Genomic DNA, 14,439 nt, shown 5'->3' with positions numbered 1-14,439 from the left:
CAGTCATGAAATGAATTTGTGGCGTTTTCATAGAGTAATTATTGGTAAAAATCAATTGGATTAACAACTTATAATATATAGAAATGCCAGTACGTTTTGGTAACACTACGTTCCAACAATGGTTTTTATGTCATGTTGCTCAGCAACAAAAATGTAACCTAATATTGTTGTTAGTCTAGGTATTGAAAGTATAAAATGAAATGTATAGACATCAAAACTGGAAAAATATTTCTTGATTTCTTAATTTATAGCCTCCGTTGATTAAAGAGGCTTGTTTTTTATTAAAAACGTTGGTGATGTAACAAAAAATAGCTTAATTCGAGAACGATTTATGTTTAAAATTGAATCGAAATTTTTACATTAGTGATCCATTTTATGCACTTGAGTCTATGCTAGGTGATCCTACACTACGTCTTTATTTAAGGCTTATTATACCAACACTCACTACACTCATAAGGTTTCATAGAAACCCCCTCACGGCTCTTTTCACCCCCGTCACTAAAATCGTAATTGGCAGACATAATTGACCTATTCTATCGGGATAAATACAATTTGGTTTTGATGGTTCCTCCTATTTCGAGAAATCAAGCCTGATGTGACGTGACACACACTGGCTTTTATATAGATTAGATGTGTATTTAACATAGTGGCAGTGTCAAAGTAGATCTTACATATTTTACATATTCAGATAGTTGTTATTCATAGTTTAGAGTATTTTACATATTATTAATTACTATTAAAAATACATACAGTTGACACATTCCATGACATGCACACGCAAACGTAATCACTATCCAATCTCTAATTTAAATACGTTGTTTACTCACTGTATATTGTTCATTTAAATACAAAAACCTTCTTTACCCTTATAGCCTGTGTACTTGAGATTGATAGCACCAGTGATCGAAACGTAACGGTCTAAATAAATATTCTTTGTCAAATCCTACTTTAAAAGCCGTAACTTAAGAATACTTATTAACAGCAAAGGAACTCAAATAAAACTACATTTCTTTGTGTATCATGTATTTATTATAATTTCTAGTCCCGAACTTTAAAAGTTTATTCGGGATTTTCGAGTTCGGACCTCAGTGTTTACAAGAAAGACATGGGTGTAAAATATTTCCCTCTTTAAACCTAATTAACGGTTTAAAAATGAAAGAAATTTCTAACGTAAGATAGGTTCAAAAATCACCTTTTGGGCTAACTCTACAATGTATTCATTCAATTCAAGAAAAGCTTACATTTATAAAGTACATGTTAATTCAGTTAAGTCAATAGTTTATTTCGTAAATGTTGTTCCCACAATTAAAAACCAACTCACAAAACGTAAATAAGTTAAGTTATCCGGATTTGACAGAAAACGGTAGAAAAGTAAGAATTGGTACGTAATGTGGTAATGCATACTAAACAGCGTTTAGTAAGTTGTGAAAAAATATGTTTTTCTTTTTTTGAATACGAAATGCAATAACTGTGATTTAACACGCTTCGTTGTTAACAAGTTTACTACAAAATCGTTTAGATTTGTAGATTTTAGCAATTATTATTTTTTATAGGTAAGCCGCGTCCATCATTGACGTGGTGGCGAGAATATACCATCTTAGATGATGATTACAGTTTCACACCTGAAGATGTAGTGAAAAATGATCTAAAAATCTCAGAGTTAAAACGTCACGACCTGTTAACAGTTTTTACATGTCAAGCTTCAAACAACAACATCACAGTTCCGTCGGCAAGTGCAGTGACTCTTGACCTAAACTGTGAGTACTTCAAATGACTCATTTTTTCAAAGCATGTTGAACCTCATTAAATTTTTTTCTCATACCCGACAGCTTAATTGAAATTTATCTGTTTTTGTTAATGATATTGTTTTGTTTTTATAGTAAAACCAGTGGAGGTTAAAATTCACCCTTATCAACGACCCCTACCGGCTGATAAAGAGGTAGATTTGACTTGTTCCTCTAATGGTTCTCGACCAGCAGCAAAAATTACATGGTGGAAAGGCGATAAACAGATGCAACATACTCGAGAAAGCGTGAATCGCGCGGGAGTAAGCACAAGTATATTGACTTTTATGCCATCTGTTGAAGACAACGGGAAACAATTAAGCTGTAAAACCGAAAATCCACATATTACTAATAGCGCCATAGAAGACAGTTGGAAACTGGAAATTTATTGTAAGTCGTTATACAAGAGGATATTCGTTTATTTAAATGTAACCGTAGTATCCTACTTAAAAATTGTTCTAAAGTTATTCTACTTTTATTTTATAAAATATCTCATTCGCTCCTGAATGAAAATTGGTACAAAACCCGTAACAAAACAGAAACATAGAAAGGGCTGAAACCTGAACTAAATATAACCTGACAAAAAAAACATTTCTTAAGGTAGATAATACACAAAGAAAACACATAATAGTTCAATACTGAAAAATACCAGATAATATAAATATATTTGCACAAATATCAAAACTGAATAGAGAATTTCAATTTATCAGATCAAAGGAACAGAGAAGTAGAACTTGTTTTTGTGATGCTTTCAGCAATAACATGGAATTAGAAAAGAAATGAAGGAAACTTACAATTTTTTTCTTTTTTTGTGCATTCACTAATCTTTTAGTTATTTGCAGTTTTCTAACTCACAAGGCTTTGTTGTTTTTCCCTCCCCTTTTGTTGAATGGATTACAAGGCATTGGATTAGGCAGTTCAGGAGTTAATTATCTTATTATTGACAATATCTCCTTTATTCATGTTCTGATAAAGTGTTCTTTCGCAGATAACTGAATTAGTATATTTCTTTATTGAATTTCGCACAAAGCTATTCAAGGACTCTCTGTACTCGCCGTCCCTAATTATAAAGTGATAGACTAAAGAGAAGGTATGTAGGCAATACCATCCATTGCTAATTTCTTACCAATGAAGAGTAAGATTAACCGTCACGTTATAACGCTCCCACGACTGAAAGGGCGAGCATGTTGGATAACAGGATTCGAACACGCGAACCAAAAACTGCGAAACGAGCGTCTCAACAACCAGGCCATGCTAGGCCACACGGTGTACATCTCAATCATTTGATATTCTGGTGTTATTTTTCTCGTATTTGATATTACAGTCTTATTGTCTATTTTATCTCTAATCTTCCTATATACTTTAATATCAGAATTCTAAAATCTTTCGAGACTGTAAATCTTATTTTTATTTTCAACTTGAACAACATGTTATGCAACACTTGGACTTAACGGCTAAGTTAGTGACCCCTAAAGTTCAGACATATTCATCACTAATTTAATTTTTGTTATAAATCTCCACCCCTGAACTAAAAGTGCGAAGCGTGTCAGCAACATACAGCTTCTAACCATGGGCATTTCGATCCGCAGGTTGACAAACTAACCACTAGGGTACACCTCTCCAATAAATCTACAAATTTGCATTTTATTGTATTCGTTTAACTTACAGCAAGTTCATTTTTTTATCATAATGGTGTTTTACGATTGTGCTGTTCTTGCACTTCGCTTTCCCTTTTTATGTTCATCAACTTTATTTATATTGTACTTAATCCTATCAAGAATTGACTCACACTAATGTATACATAACAAATTGCTGTTTATTATCAATGACACATAGATTTAGAAATAAGTTTTCTTTCTTACATGTAGCATATTATTTTCTTTCTTCGCCTCTTTCGATTAATTCCTTCTCTTTCACATCTCTCTGTCTTCTTTTTTCTCTCCTCAATTTTCGTTGAACTCCTTTTTTTTATATTCCTTTCTCAACCCGACGCTAAATCGGCATCTTTCTTTCTGATCTTATACCTTTTTCCCGTATATAGGATTGTAATCTTTCATAACCATAAGGGACATTGTAGTATCCATACTGGCTGAACTTATAAATGCGGTCGCTATACCCGCTCATTCCAATCCTTTTCTGATGACTTAGAGTATTTTAATCCACTAATTCCTTGGAGACTGACCAAATGTCGTCCGCTCTTTTACACTGTCTCAACATCAGTTTATTTTCTTTACACCTAACTTCATAACACATCTGGCCCTTTTTCCTGAATATACCCAACAATGTTGATTATATTTAATCTCGGTTGTGTTTCCTTCTAATCTCGACGTTGTCCCAGACTCCGAAATTCTAGCGTATCATCAAACTCTTCTTTAAATTCTTCCACCACGCACAGTTTTTACGTAGAACTGATAATTTCATTGTCTTTACTTATATCATATTACAATACATAGTCTTAGTGTAGATATTTTATAAAGCTCACAGTCTTATATATATATATATATATATATACCAATGTAAAATTTCAAGAAGTTCACAGTTTTTTTAAGTATCCATGCATAACTAATTAGGAATGGCTAAGCTTTCTCACCTGTTAGTGATTTTCGACTCAAAGACTCCACTGGATATTCCATATCATCCTCACCTATTTGACTCAGCACTACCCCTTTAGCTGTATCAGACACACCAATTTAGTGGTGACTAATGTCTCCCTATATCGAGGTTAAATTAGCCTTTTACACTGTGCCTCTTTTAATTTCCTAAAAGCCATCTCAATGGCGTCCTACCACACATGTTTTGGTTCTTATTTATGTGTTAATACTGTGAGTGTTGCTGCTATTGCCACAAACCAGGATATAAACTTCCTATGATAACCTACTATCCCAGGAAAAGATGAGAATTCTTTATTTGTTATCTTCAATAACTTTTACCTTTGCCTTTTAACTTTTACCTTTGCCTCTACAGGAACGATCAACCCACCGTGTGACCTAGATACTTTATACCAGGGGTCGGCAACCTGTAGCTCTGAGGTATTACAATTGTCGTGAAGAAAAGTTGTCAATCTTTTAGGTACAAAGGGTGTTGAAAGTTCAATCTCGTTAGACCCTTAGATCATATTGCGGCTCTACAAATGTTTTTGAAGGGTTGGCGACCCCTGCTCTATACAATCTACCCCAAATAGATCGGGTCTCTTCTTTTGGGTTTCTTTTATCTATAGAGGCTACTTTATCACGTGTTTAACTAACCAGGTCTGTTCTGTCCTATCATCAAACACACTCGCTTTATCTCCCACAATCTCACGCACTTCCTCCTGTTGCTTAGGAGTTAATCTTTCAAACCTTTTAACACGCCCTGTCTACTCATAAGGATCTAAGATGGTTTTCTGTTCACTCTCGTTATTACTAACCTCTAAACAGGTCATCACACAAGTTACAGGTGTGACTTTAGTGTACCATGACTTTAGCATATTTACATGATACATTCATCCCACTATTTCATCATCACCTACATCTACCTCATATGTCTCTTTATAGAGAAAAGACCTAGCCACCTTGCTGCTAAACAGTGTTCGAGTATTGGGTCCAGTACCGCAAATAACTGGTTCACCTTAAGTCTCCATTCTCTAACATTCTTTTCATATCAAAGCTTTTGTTTATCTCGCCTCTTCTGAGTAGCTCTAGCCTCTAACTTTTACCTTTTGCTAACCTTTGCCTCAGGCTGGTCACATATGCTAACACGTTTCGTGAATCAGTTTTGTCTCTGGACCAACTTATTTTAAGTAAGTCTAATAGACCCTTAACATCTCCACCATATAGTAGCCCAAAGGATAAAAAAAAATCCTGCTTTAGCTTGGAAGTCTTCTCAAAAGGATTATCCTATACAATTACTCTTAGCATAGCCTTAATTGTCCCATTTACTCTCTGAGACATCCAATTTGTTAAGGGTCTATAAGAACTAACTTGTTTCATAATTCAATAATTCTTGCATTATTTTCAAATGAAAACTGCTACCTAAATATAATAAGAATTATTCAGGAAACTCGTGAGAATATTACTATCAGCTCGAGCGCTATTTTATCTGCTTCTTTATAATCTAGTGCTATTGCTTCTACATGTCTAAATTTTCGCAAAGTAATTTCTCTCCTTATTAATAAAATCACTATGCGGAAAGGTCCTCCTTTAATTTCTCGGGGAGCGCTGATCCAGTTTTAAATGTTAGTGGTAAGTAGTCCTTCTACCTTGATTTTCACCTACTTTCACCCACTGTTTCCTCGTTTCTACATATTCTGTCTCACATGCGTTTGCTTGCTTTCTATTTTTAAACCAACAATAGTAACATACAACATCAAATCTACAACCTTGTCAGTGTCTCCAGTATAGTTAGATCCTTTGATCCATTTAACTAACTCATGCAGTTTTGTCCTATATTTTTTAATGTTTCATTTATCACTTGTTTCTGTTTTTTTAACTTCCTGTGTTAAGTCTCCGAGCTTAACTCATAAGTCTTTAAAATAGGCTCATTTCGCTGCATCATACTTTAATTAGTCTGCTCTCCCAATCTTGTTGTATGCTGCGAACGTCTTTTCAGGTAATGCAGGAAGTAGTTTCCTCATCATATCTTGTGACTGCCATTCTTCGTGAACACCACTCGTAGTTACCGTATATTCACTAAGCTCAAGGTTAGAAAAATAATTTATTTTAATTCCCAGTTCAATTAAAAATTCACGTATATCATCTTTTCTTTTCAATCGCTACTACATGTTATACCCAATTTTCTGCATGTCTTTACCAAATGACTTTTTATCCATAATAACAAATTCTCATTCGTGTTGGTGTTAATTCTCTACTCTTAAACAATGAACCACACTATTTATAATTAGTAAGAATTAACTGAACCACTGTCAAAAAACAAAAACAAAAAGAACTTACTCTCTTTCCTGACTTCTTCATCCAATTGGCTTTCCTCCATGACTTTTGTTTATGTGGATCCAACTTCAAACTCTTCTTTTGTTGTTGGATTTTGATTGCTAACAAACTGTTGAATCCCATTTTTGTCACCATTTTGTTACGATCATGCTATACTTGCATTTCGCTTCACCTTCTTATGTTCATTAATTGTATTTAGGTTGTACTAATTCCTATTAGGAATTGACTCATATCAATGTAAACATAACAAATTTCTGTATATTACTAGTAATCAATAACACATAGATTTATAAATAGATTTTATTTCTTACTTGTAGCATATTATTTTCTTTCTTCGCCTCTATCGTTTCATTCGTTCTCTTTCACATCTAATGGTCTTCTTTTTTTCTCCCCTATCTTTCTTTTATATTCCTTTCTCAAACCTACGCCGAACAATTTTTTTCTTTTTTACCTTGCATCTGTTTCCAATATATCGTATCACACATTTCATATCCATAGGGAATCTTTTAGTTGTGTACCAGATTAAAGTATTGTAATTCCTAAGAAACTGAAAAAGGCTGGCTGGCGCTTTTTCACACTCTCTCATCTTCAAGTAATGTTATCTTACATCTATCTTCATAACATGGTGTTCGACAATATTTGATCTTCTCTTTGATACCATATTGACAGCCAGAATCCAAAATAACAAATTACGAATAATATAGAGTTAGGTATATTTTATTGGCATATCCTAATATGATATTTGTTTATTATATTAGACTGGATTTCGTAAAGTCACGTTATTTTATTATATATTCACTACCCAAGGTACTGCTTGAATTTATCTGTATCTGAATACACGTTTTTTGTTATTATTTATATACAGTTTATAATACTCTTCTAAATTTCAATATATTTTCCCTTAAGTATGTTATTGCCACCTTTTATTTGAATAATTTAATGTAATAAGGATATAACTTTGATAAATTATTTCGAAACTAGACCCAGTTATTCTATCTACATGTTTCTGTGTACAGTTCCTCCTCAAGTCACTCTTCACCTAAGGAATAATCCTACATCAAGCGAAATTCAGGAAGGAAATGATGTTTATTTAGATTGCAACATACAGGCGAATCCTTGGGTTCATTCTATAAGTTGGCAGTTTGAAGAGCGAGAGTTGAAGAAGAATTTTTCCGCTGGAATTAACATCAGTAACCAGACGTTAGTCGTCCAGCGTGTTCAACTATCTCATCGGGGCCATTTTACCTGTTCAGCAAGTAACACCGAGGGACTAGGCATAAGCAACAAAATTTTTATTAACGTAAAATGTACGTCAATACTTTAATTTTATTACAATTTATAACCGAAAAAATTATGGTGCATTGTGTTTAAAGTCATAATAAAAGCATGACAGATTCCAGACATGATTAAACTTAATTTTTTCGAACAGTTTGATACCCAAAATGACATTATTAAATTAAGAAATGTAACGACAGAATGTTGTAAAAAATTGAAAAGCACTGCTACTGCCAATTCAAAATATATACATTCTGCTTTGTAGTGAAAAATGGCAACAACAGAAGTAGAATTTGGATCACCCAAAGATAATTTAATGAGTGGTTATCGTTTATTGGCTGAATTGTAAAATTGTAAAAGCAAATAATTGAGAACAATATGCTTATGTTCTAACAAATTAAACACAAGTAAATTTGAGTTTAAAATATTCAACATATCCTCTGAAAATCCAATATTTGGTTCTACCATTTTTGTTTCTGGTTTCCTCTTAGATGCTCCTCAGTGTCAAGCAGGACAGAAAACGGCCTATGGAGTTGCCGTATACGAGAAAGTCGGCGTAACGTGTAGCCTAGATGCTGATCCTGATGACGTCACTTTCAGCTGGTTGTTCAATAGTTCTACCAAACAGTCTAGTCAAATACAGTACAGCAGTGATAAGACGCAGAGTGTGGCCACCTACACACCAGAGACGGAGGACGATTATGGGACATTACTCTGTTGGGGTACTAATGACATTGGTATTCAGCGAAAACCATGTGTTTTCACTATAGTGCCTGCTGGTAACCTATAAATTTATCCTTCCTTTCTTTTATTTGCGTATTAAAATCTTTGACGGTTTAGCTGTCATATCATAATTAGAAGCATTATTATTTCGAAGTATTTAATTTTTTTTATAAACGTTATGAAGACCTTGGTAAGAAAGTGTTCGAGAATGATGAAACAAACGTTTAATGAATGTGGGAATGATCGAATTTTCTAATGTGTCCAGGAATGATCAAACAATAATGGATGAATGTGGGAATGATCGAATTTTCTAATGTGTCCAGGAATGATCAAACGATAATAGATGAATGTGGGAATGATCGAATTTTCTAATGTGTCCAGGAATGATCAAACAATAATGGCTGAATGTGGGAATGATCGAATTTTCTAATGTGTCCAGGAATGATCAAACGATAATGGATGAATGTGGGAATGATCGAATTTTCTAATGTGTCCAGGAATGATCAAACAATGATGGATGAATGTGGGAATGATTAAACACAAATGATTAATGAATGTAAGAATGGTTAAAAAAATGTTTAATGAATGTGTGAATGGTCAAACAGGAAGGTAAATAATTAAATCGGGGGCCCGAATATTATTGTACCCCGCCAATATTCTCCTGACAATAATTCTGTATTTAGGTTTTTTTCTCTGTAGTCGGCATGTACAAAGCCAATTGTCGATAAATGTGCCTTATCAAATATGAAAAACGAAGCAAAGGTATGTGAAAATGCCGCTTTTATTACACAACAAACAAATGAATCTCTATTTTATATGTTTTTGTATATACAATACAGTGCTTGATATTATATGAAACTGTTAGATAATATTTTAAACGTTTATATTGATTGTCAGACAATATTTATTTGTTTTCGACGGCCTTCTCTCCCAGTGTTTTTATACGCTCGGAAGTGCCTGTTTTATAAATGTAGTAATGACCAAATACAAATGTTTAATGAATATAGGAATGACCAAATTCTAATATTTAATGAATGTTGGAATGACCAAACGCTAATATTTAATGAATATCACGAAAATAGCGGAAATAGTCGGTACGAAACAATACGTAAAAACAGTAAATTGTGGGTACACTACTGTTCTTTTTGTCTTAGAGGAGACGAAGTAAGTAACTAGTATATATGTGTCTGTTAGGTGATTTTATAGTCCATTCTTTTCTCAAAGTTAGTTTCATTAATAGTATTAGTTTCAATGTTTAATGTATCTAAGTTTATCAATTTATTTGTTTTTTTCACTTATAAATATTATTTTGCATTATATATGAATTAAGAACTAATCTAAATTTCCTAAACTTCTCGAACTTTGTGAGATATTATTAGGATTATGACTGAAAATGTAGATAACAGCAAGGATACTCAACTGACGAATCAATACATTCTGATTTCTACACGTTTTAATTTCATGACATTATATATTCTTAGCTGCATCATTTAGTGTGTTCTAGTTCTGATCTTTGTAGCAAGCTGATTTGATCAGAGGTTATTGATAATTGGTGAAACATGACTACCCCTCTGTTATATTTATAATATTTCAGCGTTACTGTGTGCTTGCTATTTTTACCTTAGATTTGTACTGTGTATTTCCTAGAATTCTTGGCATAACATTTCCCTACATCATTTATCATAAAGTGGGGCTACGTTCCTTTATTTCGTGTTTTTTTAAACATCCCTCTGTCACGATACATACAAGGTTTTAATGTAAGTAAACACAATCGATTAGGATAGGTTAATAGTTAAAAGCTGGTGAAGTATTTAGTTACCAGAAAAAGGACAACCTACTTATGTTGAAAATGCTATCATATACAAAAATAGAAAAACACAGAAAAGCTCGTAATCCTTGCTTATTAAGTTCACGTGTATTCACACTCTTACACGGACACAAAAAACAAGAACATCTCTGTCATCTCAATTCAGCAAGGTTTAAAATTACCGCCAACAGCGTTAAAATTGCGGAAAAAATTTATGTATCATTAAAGTACAGGTACTGAGTAACTAACGATGTTATTTTTTAACATTCAATTAACTTTTTTGTTGTTGCTGAACTTAAAAGTTGTTTGCGTTATTCATTAGCAAAAAGCTTCAATTTGTTTGATAATGGTGTCCAAGAATTTTAAATATCCAACAATGTAAGAATGAAATTCGAAAAATTATTATCGAAGATTGGTGGATTTTTGTAATGAAGCTTTTGTGCAAGTAAAGGGAATTTCTGAGCATTGGAGTTAAGCCTTGAGACAAGAGTCGACTATCAGGTTTACTTCATTAGGTTTATTAAAGTGGCAGTCGCTCTCTTGTTGCTTTTCTAATTTTATTATATGAGTAAGCTCAATACCCATTCTCAATACATACATTTAATGCAGTTTCGTGTAGTCGTTTGCAAAATGATATTCTAATTCATTACTTACATTCAAAATCAACGATCTTATACCTCACCCTGTATCTCAACGTCAACGAACTTATCCTATACCTCACCCTATCTTTCAAAGTCAACGATGTTATACCTCACCCTGTATCTTAACGTCAACGAACTTATCCTATACCTCACCCGATCTTTCAAAGTCAACGATGTTATACCTCACCCTGTATCTCAACGTCAACGAACTTATCCTATACCTCACCCTATCTTTCAAAGTCAACGATGTTATACCTCACCCTGTATTTCAACGTCAACGATCTTATACCTCACCCTGTATTTTGCAGACACGAAAACACACTTACTAGTTGATAGATTACCTGTAACCAATATACACCTGAGCACAAGGTTCTAAACGAAAACGATTGGAAGCAGTATAAAAAAAAGAGAAAAATATCGACCTTTACAAAACAAAACTAAACTTATAAGAGGTATTTCGAACCGCAGCTCCAAGTCAAGCCTTTTGCCTGTCTTCTGCACTTTCTGAACAGTGAATTACTACAGACTTATGGACAGAAATGTAAAAAAAAAAAATGAAGATGTTAATATTAATGATACTTCACGGCCTTCCAAATATGTAGTTAGAGCAAGCTTCGATATGATAAAGAGTAATGAGGGTAAGTAAACATTAATTTCCATTAGTTCAGAAATTAATTAACACGTGGCAAAAACTTTCAGAATGTGAATCATAATTTTTGTAGCGTAAATGTATTTATTACTCGTAAAATATATATATATATATATATATAAGTAACATTCCAATATTCTGCAACTGTTCATTAAGATTACATTACTATACAGTCTAAATTTCAGAAGTGAAAGATATAAAATATATATTTATATTTTATCACAAACATTTAGCAATTTGACTCGCTACTGTACTATATCTGAACTATTCAAATAAATTTTCTAGTTCATTAACAATGTACTAAGTTCAATGAAGAGTAGTAACTCAGAACAAATATTAAATTTCTATAATTTTTATGTTAATTAGTACTAACAACATTAAACACTCAAAAGCTATAGTTCTATATGTTTGGTATCATCTTCAGATTTAATTGCTTTCTTCGAGCTACCATGATAATTCACATGCTGTAACAAAAAGCTACCCAACAATTACTTTCACATACAACAAAATGAATATATTAATACGAAAAGGAAACATAGGTAAACATAGTTACATCATCAATAGAGTCGGTTTATTGTAGGAATAACTGATAGCCACAACATCATCCTAGCCAAATTGTGGAATATCTGATAAACGTACAGTTATACAAACAGCATCTTAGCTATATCGTGGAATATCTGATAAATATACAGTTATACAAACAGGATCTTAGCAGTATCATGGAATATCTGATAAACATGCAGTTATACAAACAGCATCTTAGCTATATCGTGGAATAACTGATAAATATACAGTTATATAAGCAGCATCTTAGCTATATCGTGGATTATCTGATAAATATACAGTTATATAAGCAGCATCTTAGCTATATCGTGGAATATCTGATAAATTTACAGTTATATAAGCAGCATCTTAGCTATATCGTGGAATAACTGATAAATATACAGTTATATAAGCAGCATCTTAGCTATATCGTGGAATAACTGATAAATATACAGTTATATAAGCAACATCTTAGCTATATCGTGGATTATCTGATAAATAATCAGTTATATAAGCAGCATCTTAGCTATATCATGGAATATCTGATAAACGTACAGTTATACAAACAGCATCTTAACTATATCGTGGATTAACGGATAAATATACAGTTATATAAGCAGCATCTTAGCTATATCATGGAATAACTGATAAATATACAGTTATATAAGCTACATCTTAATTATATTGTGGAATAAATAACTGATAACCGGTTATATAAATTGTATCTTGGGAGCAACTAGTGCTGAGCTATAGATATTATGCTTCATAGAATTATAGCACAAAATTATCAATATTCAAAACCATTTATTATAGAAGATATAGAAGCTATGTAGAAACGTTTGCAATTAGAATTTAAAATAATTTTGTATCTCACACTTTAAATATTTAGGCTTTATATAATAAAATGTTAAGATACAGAGAGTAGATTAGCCTACAAACCTCCTTCATTTCTAAGTAAAGATTGTGTTAGTTGAAAATAAAAACCATTAATCGAAGTTAAAGAGAAATTGATGTTTTACATTGTTATGTTACAATAAAGTTATCAGCTGTAAAAACTAAGCTCCTACTGTGTGGTTTGAATTTCAGCTCTGTTTGTGTGGGATATTATCCCAATAGTGCATGATCTGTCTCATTCACATATAGCGTGTTCATTCACTCGTGATATAGCAGCTTAGTTTCACACTTGAGATTAGGTAAAGGATATATATATATATATATCTACTATGATGGTTTTTTAGTTTGTTCATTTAAGACTAAAGCTCATTAGGCTATCTGTTGTGTGTTTGTTTGTTTAAGGCCAAAGCTCATTGGGCTATCTGCTGTGTTCACCGCAGGGAATCGAACACCGGATTTTAACGTTGTAAGTTCGTAGACTTACCGCTGTCCCACCGGGGATGTTTTGTTTAAGTGCCAGCAGGAACGTCATTGAACGTGAAGGGATAGATAGATAGATAGAGTACCTTAAGGATTTTTATCATATCTATAAAACACATTTAAATCTTGATCATGCATACATTTAATTGATATTAATATTTATACTGAACACAATCTGATATATATATATATGTATTAGGAACCGTTGTGTTTGCCTCCCGTTTTGAAAAGCTGTGCACGCAGGCAAAGCTCAACATTCACTTTTAAAATGTTTGTTTTGTTTTGTTTTTAAATTTCGCGCAAAGTTACACGAGGGTTATCTGCGCTAGCCGTCCCTAATTTAGCAGTGTAAGACTAGAGGGAAGGCAGCTAGTCATCACCACCCACCGCCAACTCTTGGGCTACTCTTTTTACCAACGAATAGTGGGATTGACCGTCACATTATAACGCCCCTACGGCTGAAAGGGCGAGCATGTTTGGTGTGACTGGGATTCGAACCCGCGACCCTCGGATTGTGAGTCGAGTGCCCTAGCCACCTGGCCATGCCGGGCCTTGTCTATTCTTACCCTTCTGTACTTAGCCTACGTAAGCAATCTGCCTTTATTACCTTTCACTTTGTAAATCAGTTAACATAATTATTTATCTTTAGATATTTCCCACAACGCATTTTTTTTTGTATTAACAATATCTACTGATTTCTATATTCAGGATAACACAA

General features: G+C 33.1%; 1 protein-coding gene across 5 annotated transcripts in view; it reads left to right on the top strand.

Moving 5' to 3' along the window:
• Nucleotides 1-14,439, top strand: part of LOC106462097 (hemicentin-1-like) — a 358,751-nt gene that overhangs the window by 316,255 nt on the left and 28,057 nt on the right. For all 5 annotated transcript variants that reach the window (XM_022389438.1, XM_022389431.1, XM_022389426.1 and 2 more), the window contains exons 4-7: nucleotides 1,554-1,757; nucleotides 1,881-2,174; nucleotides 7,726-8,016; nucleotides 8,476-8,763. In XM_022389438.1, the coding sequence (XP_022245146.1) occupies nucleotides 1,554-1,757; nucleotides 1,881-2,174; nucleotides 7,726-8,016; nucleotides 8,476-8,763 (1,077 nt within the window). The remainder of the gene's footprint in view (nucleotides 1-1,553; nucleotides 1,758-1,880; nucleotides 2,175-7,725; nucleotides 8,017-8,475; nucleotides 8,764-14,439) is intronic.

The sequence above is a fragment of the Limulus polyphemus genome, unplaced genomic scaffold, assembly GCF_000517525.1.
Source record: "Limulus polyphemus unplaced genomic scaffold, Limulus_polyphemus-2.1.2 Scaffold43, whole genome shotgun sequence".
In the NCBI taxonomy this organism is placed as follows: Eukaryota; Metazoa; Arthropoda; class Merostomata; order Xiphosura; family Limulidae; genus Limulus; species Limulus polyphemus.
This window is presented reverse-complemented; position numbering and strand designations above follow the sequence as displayed.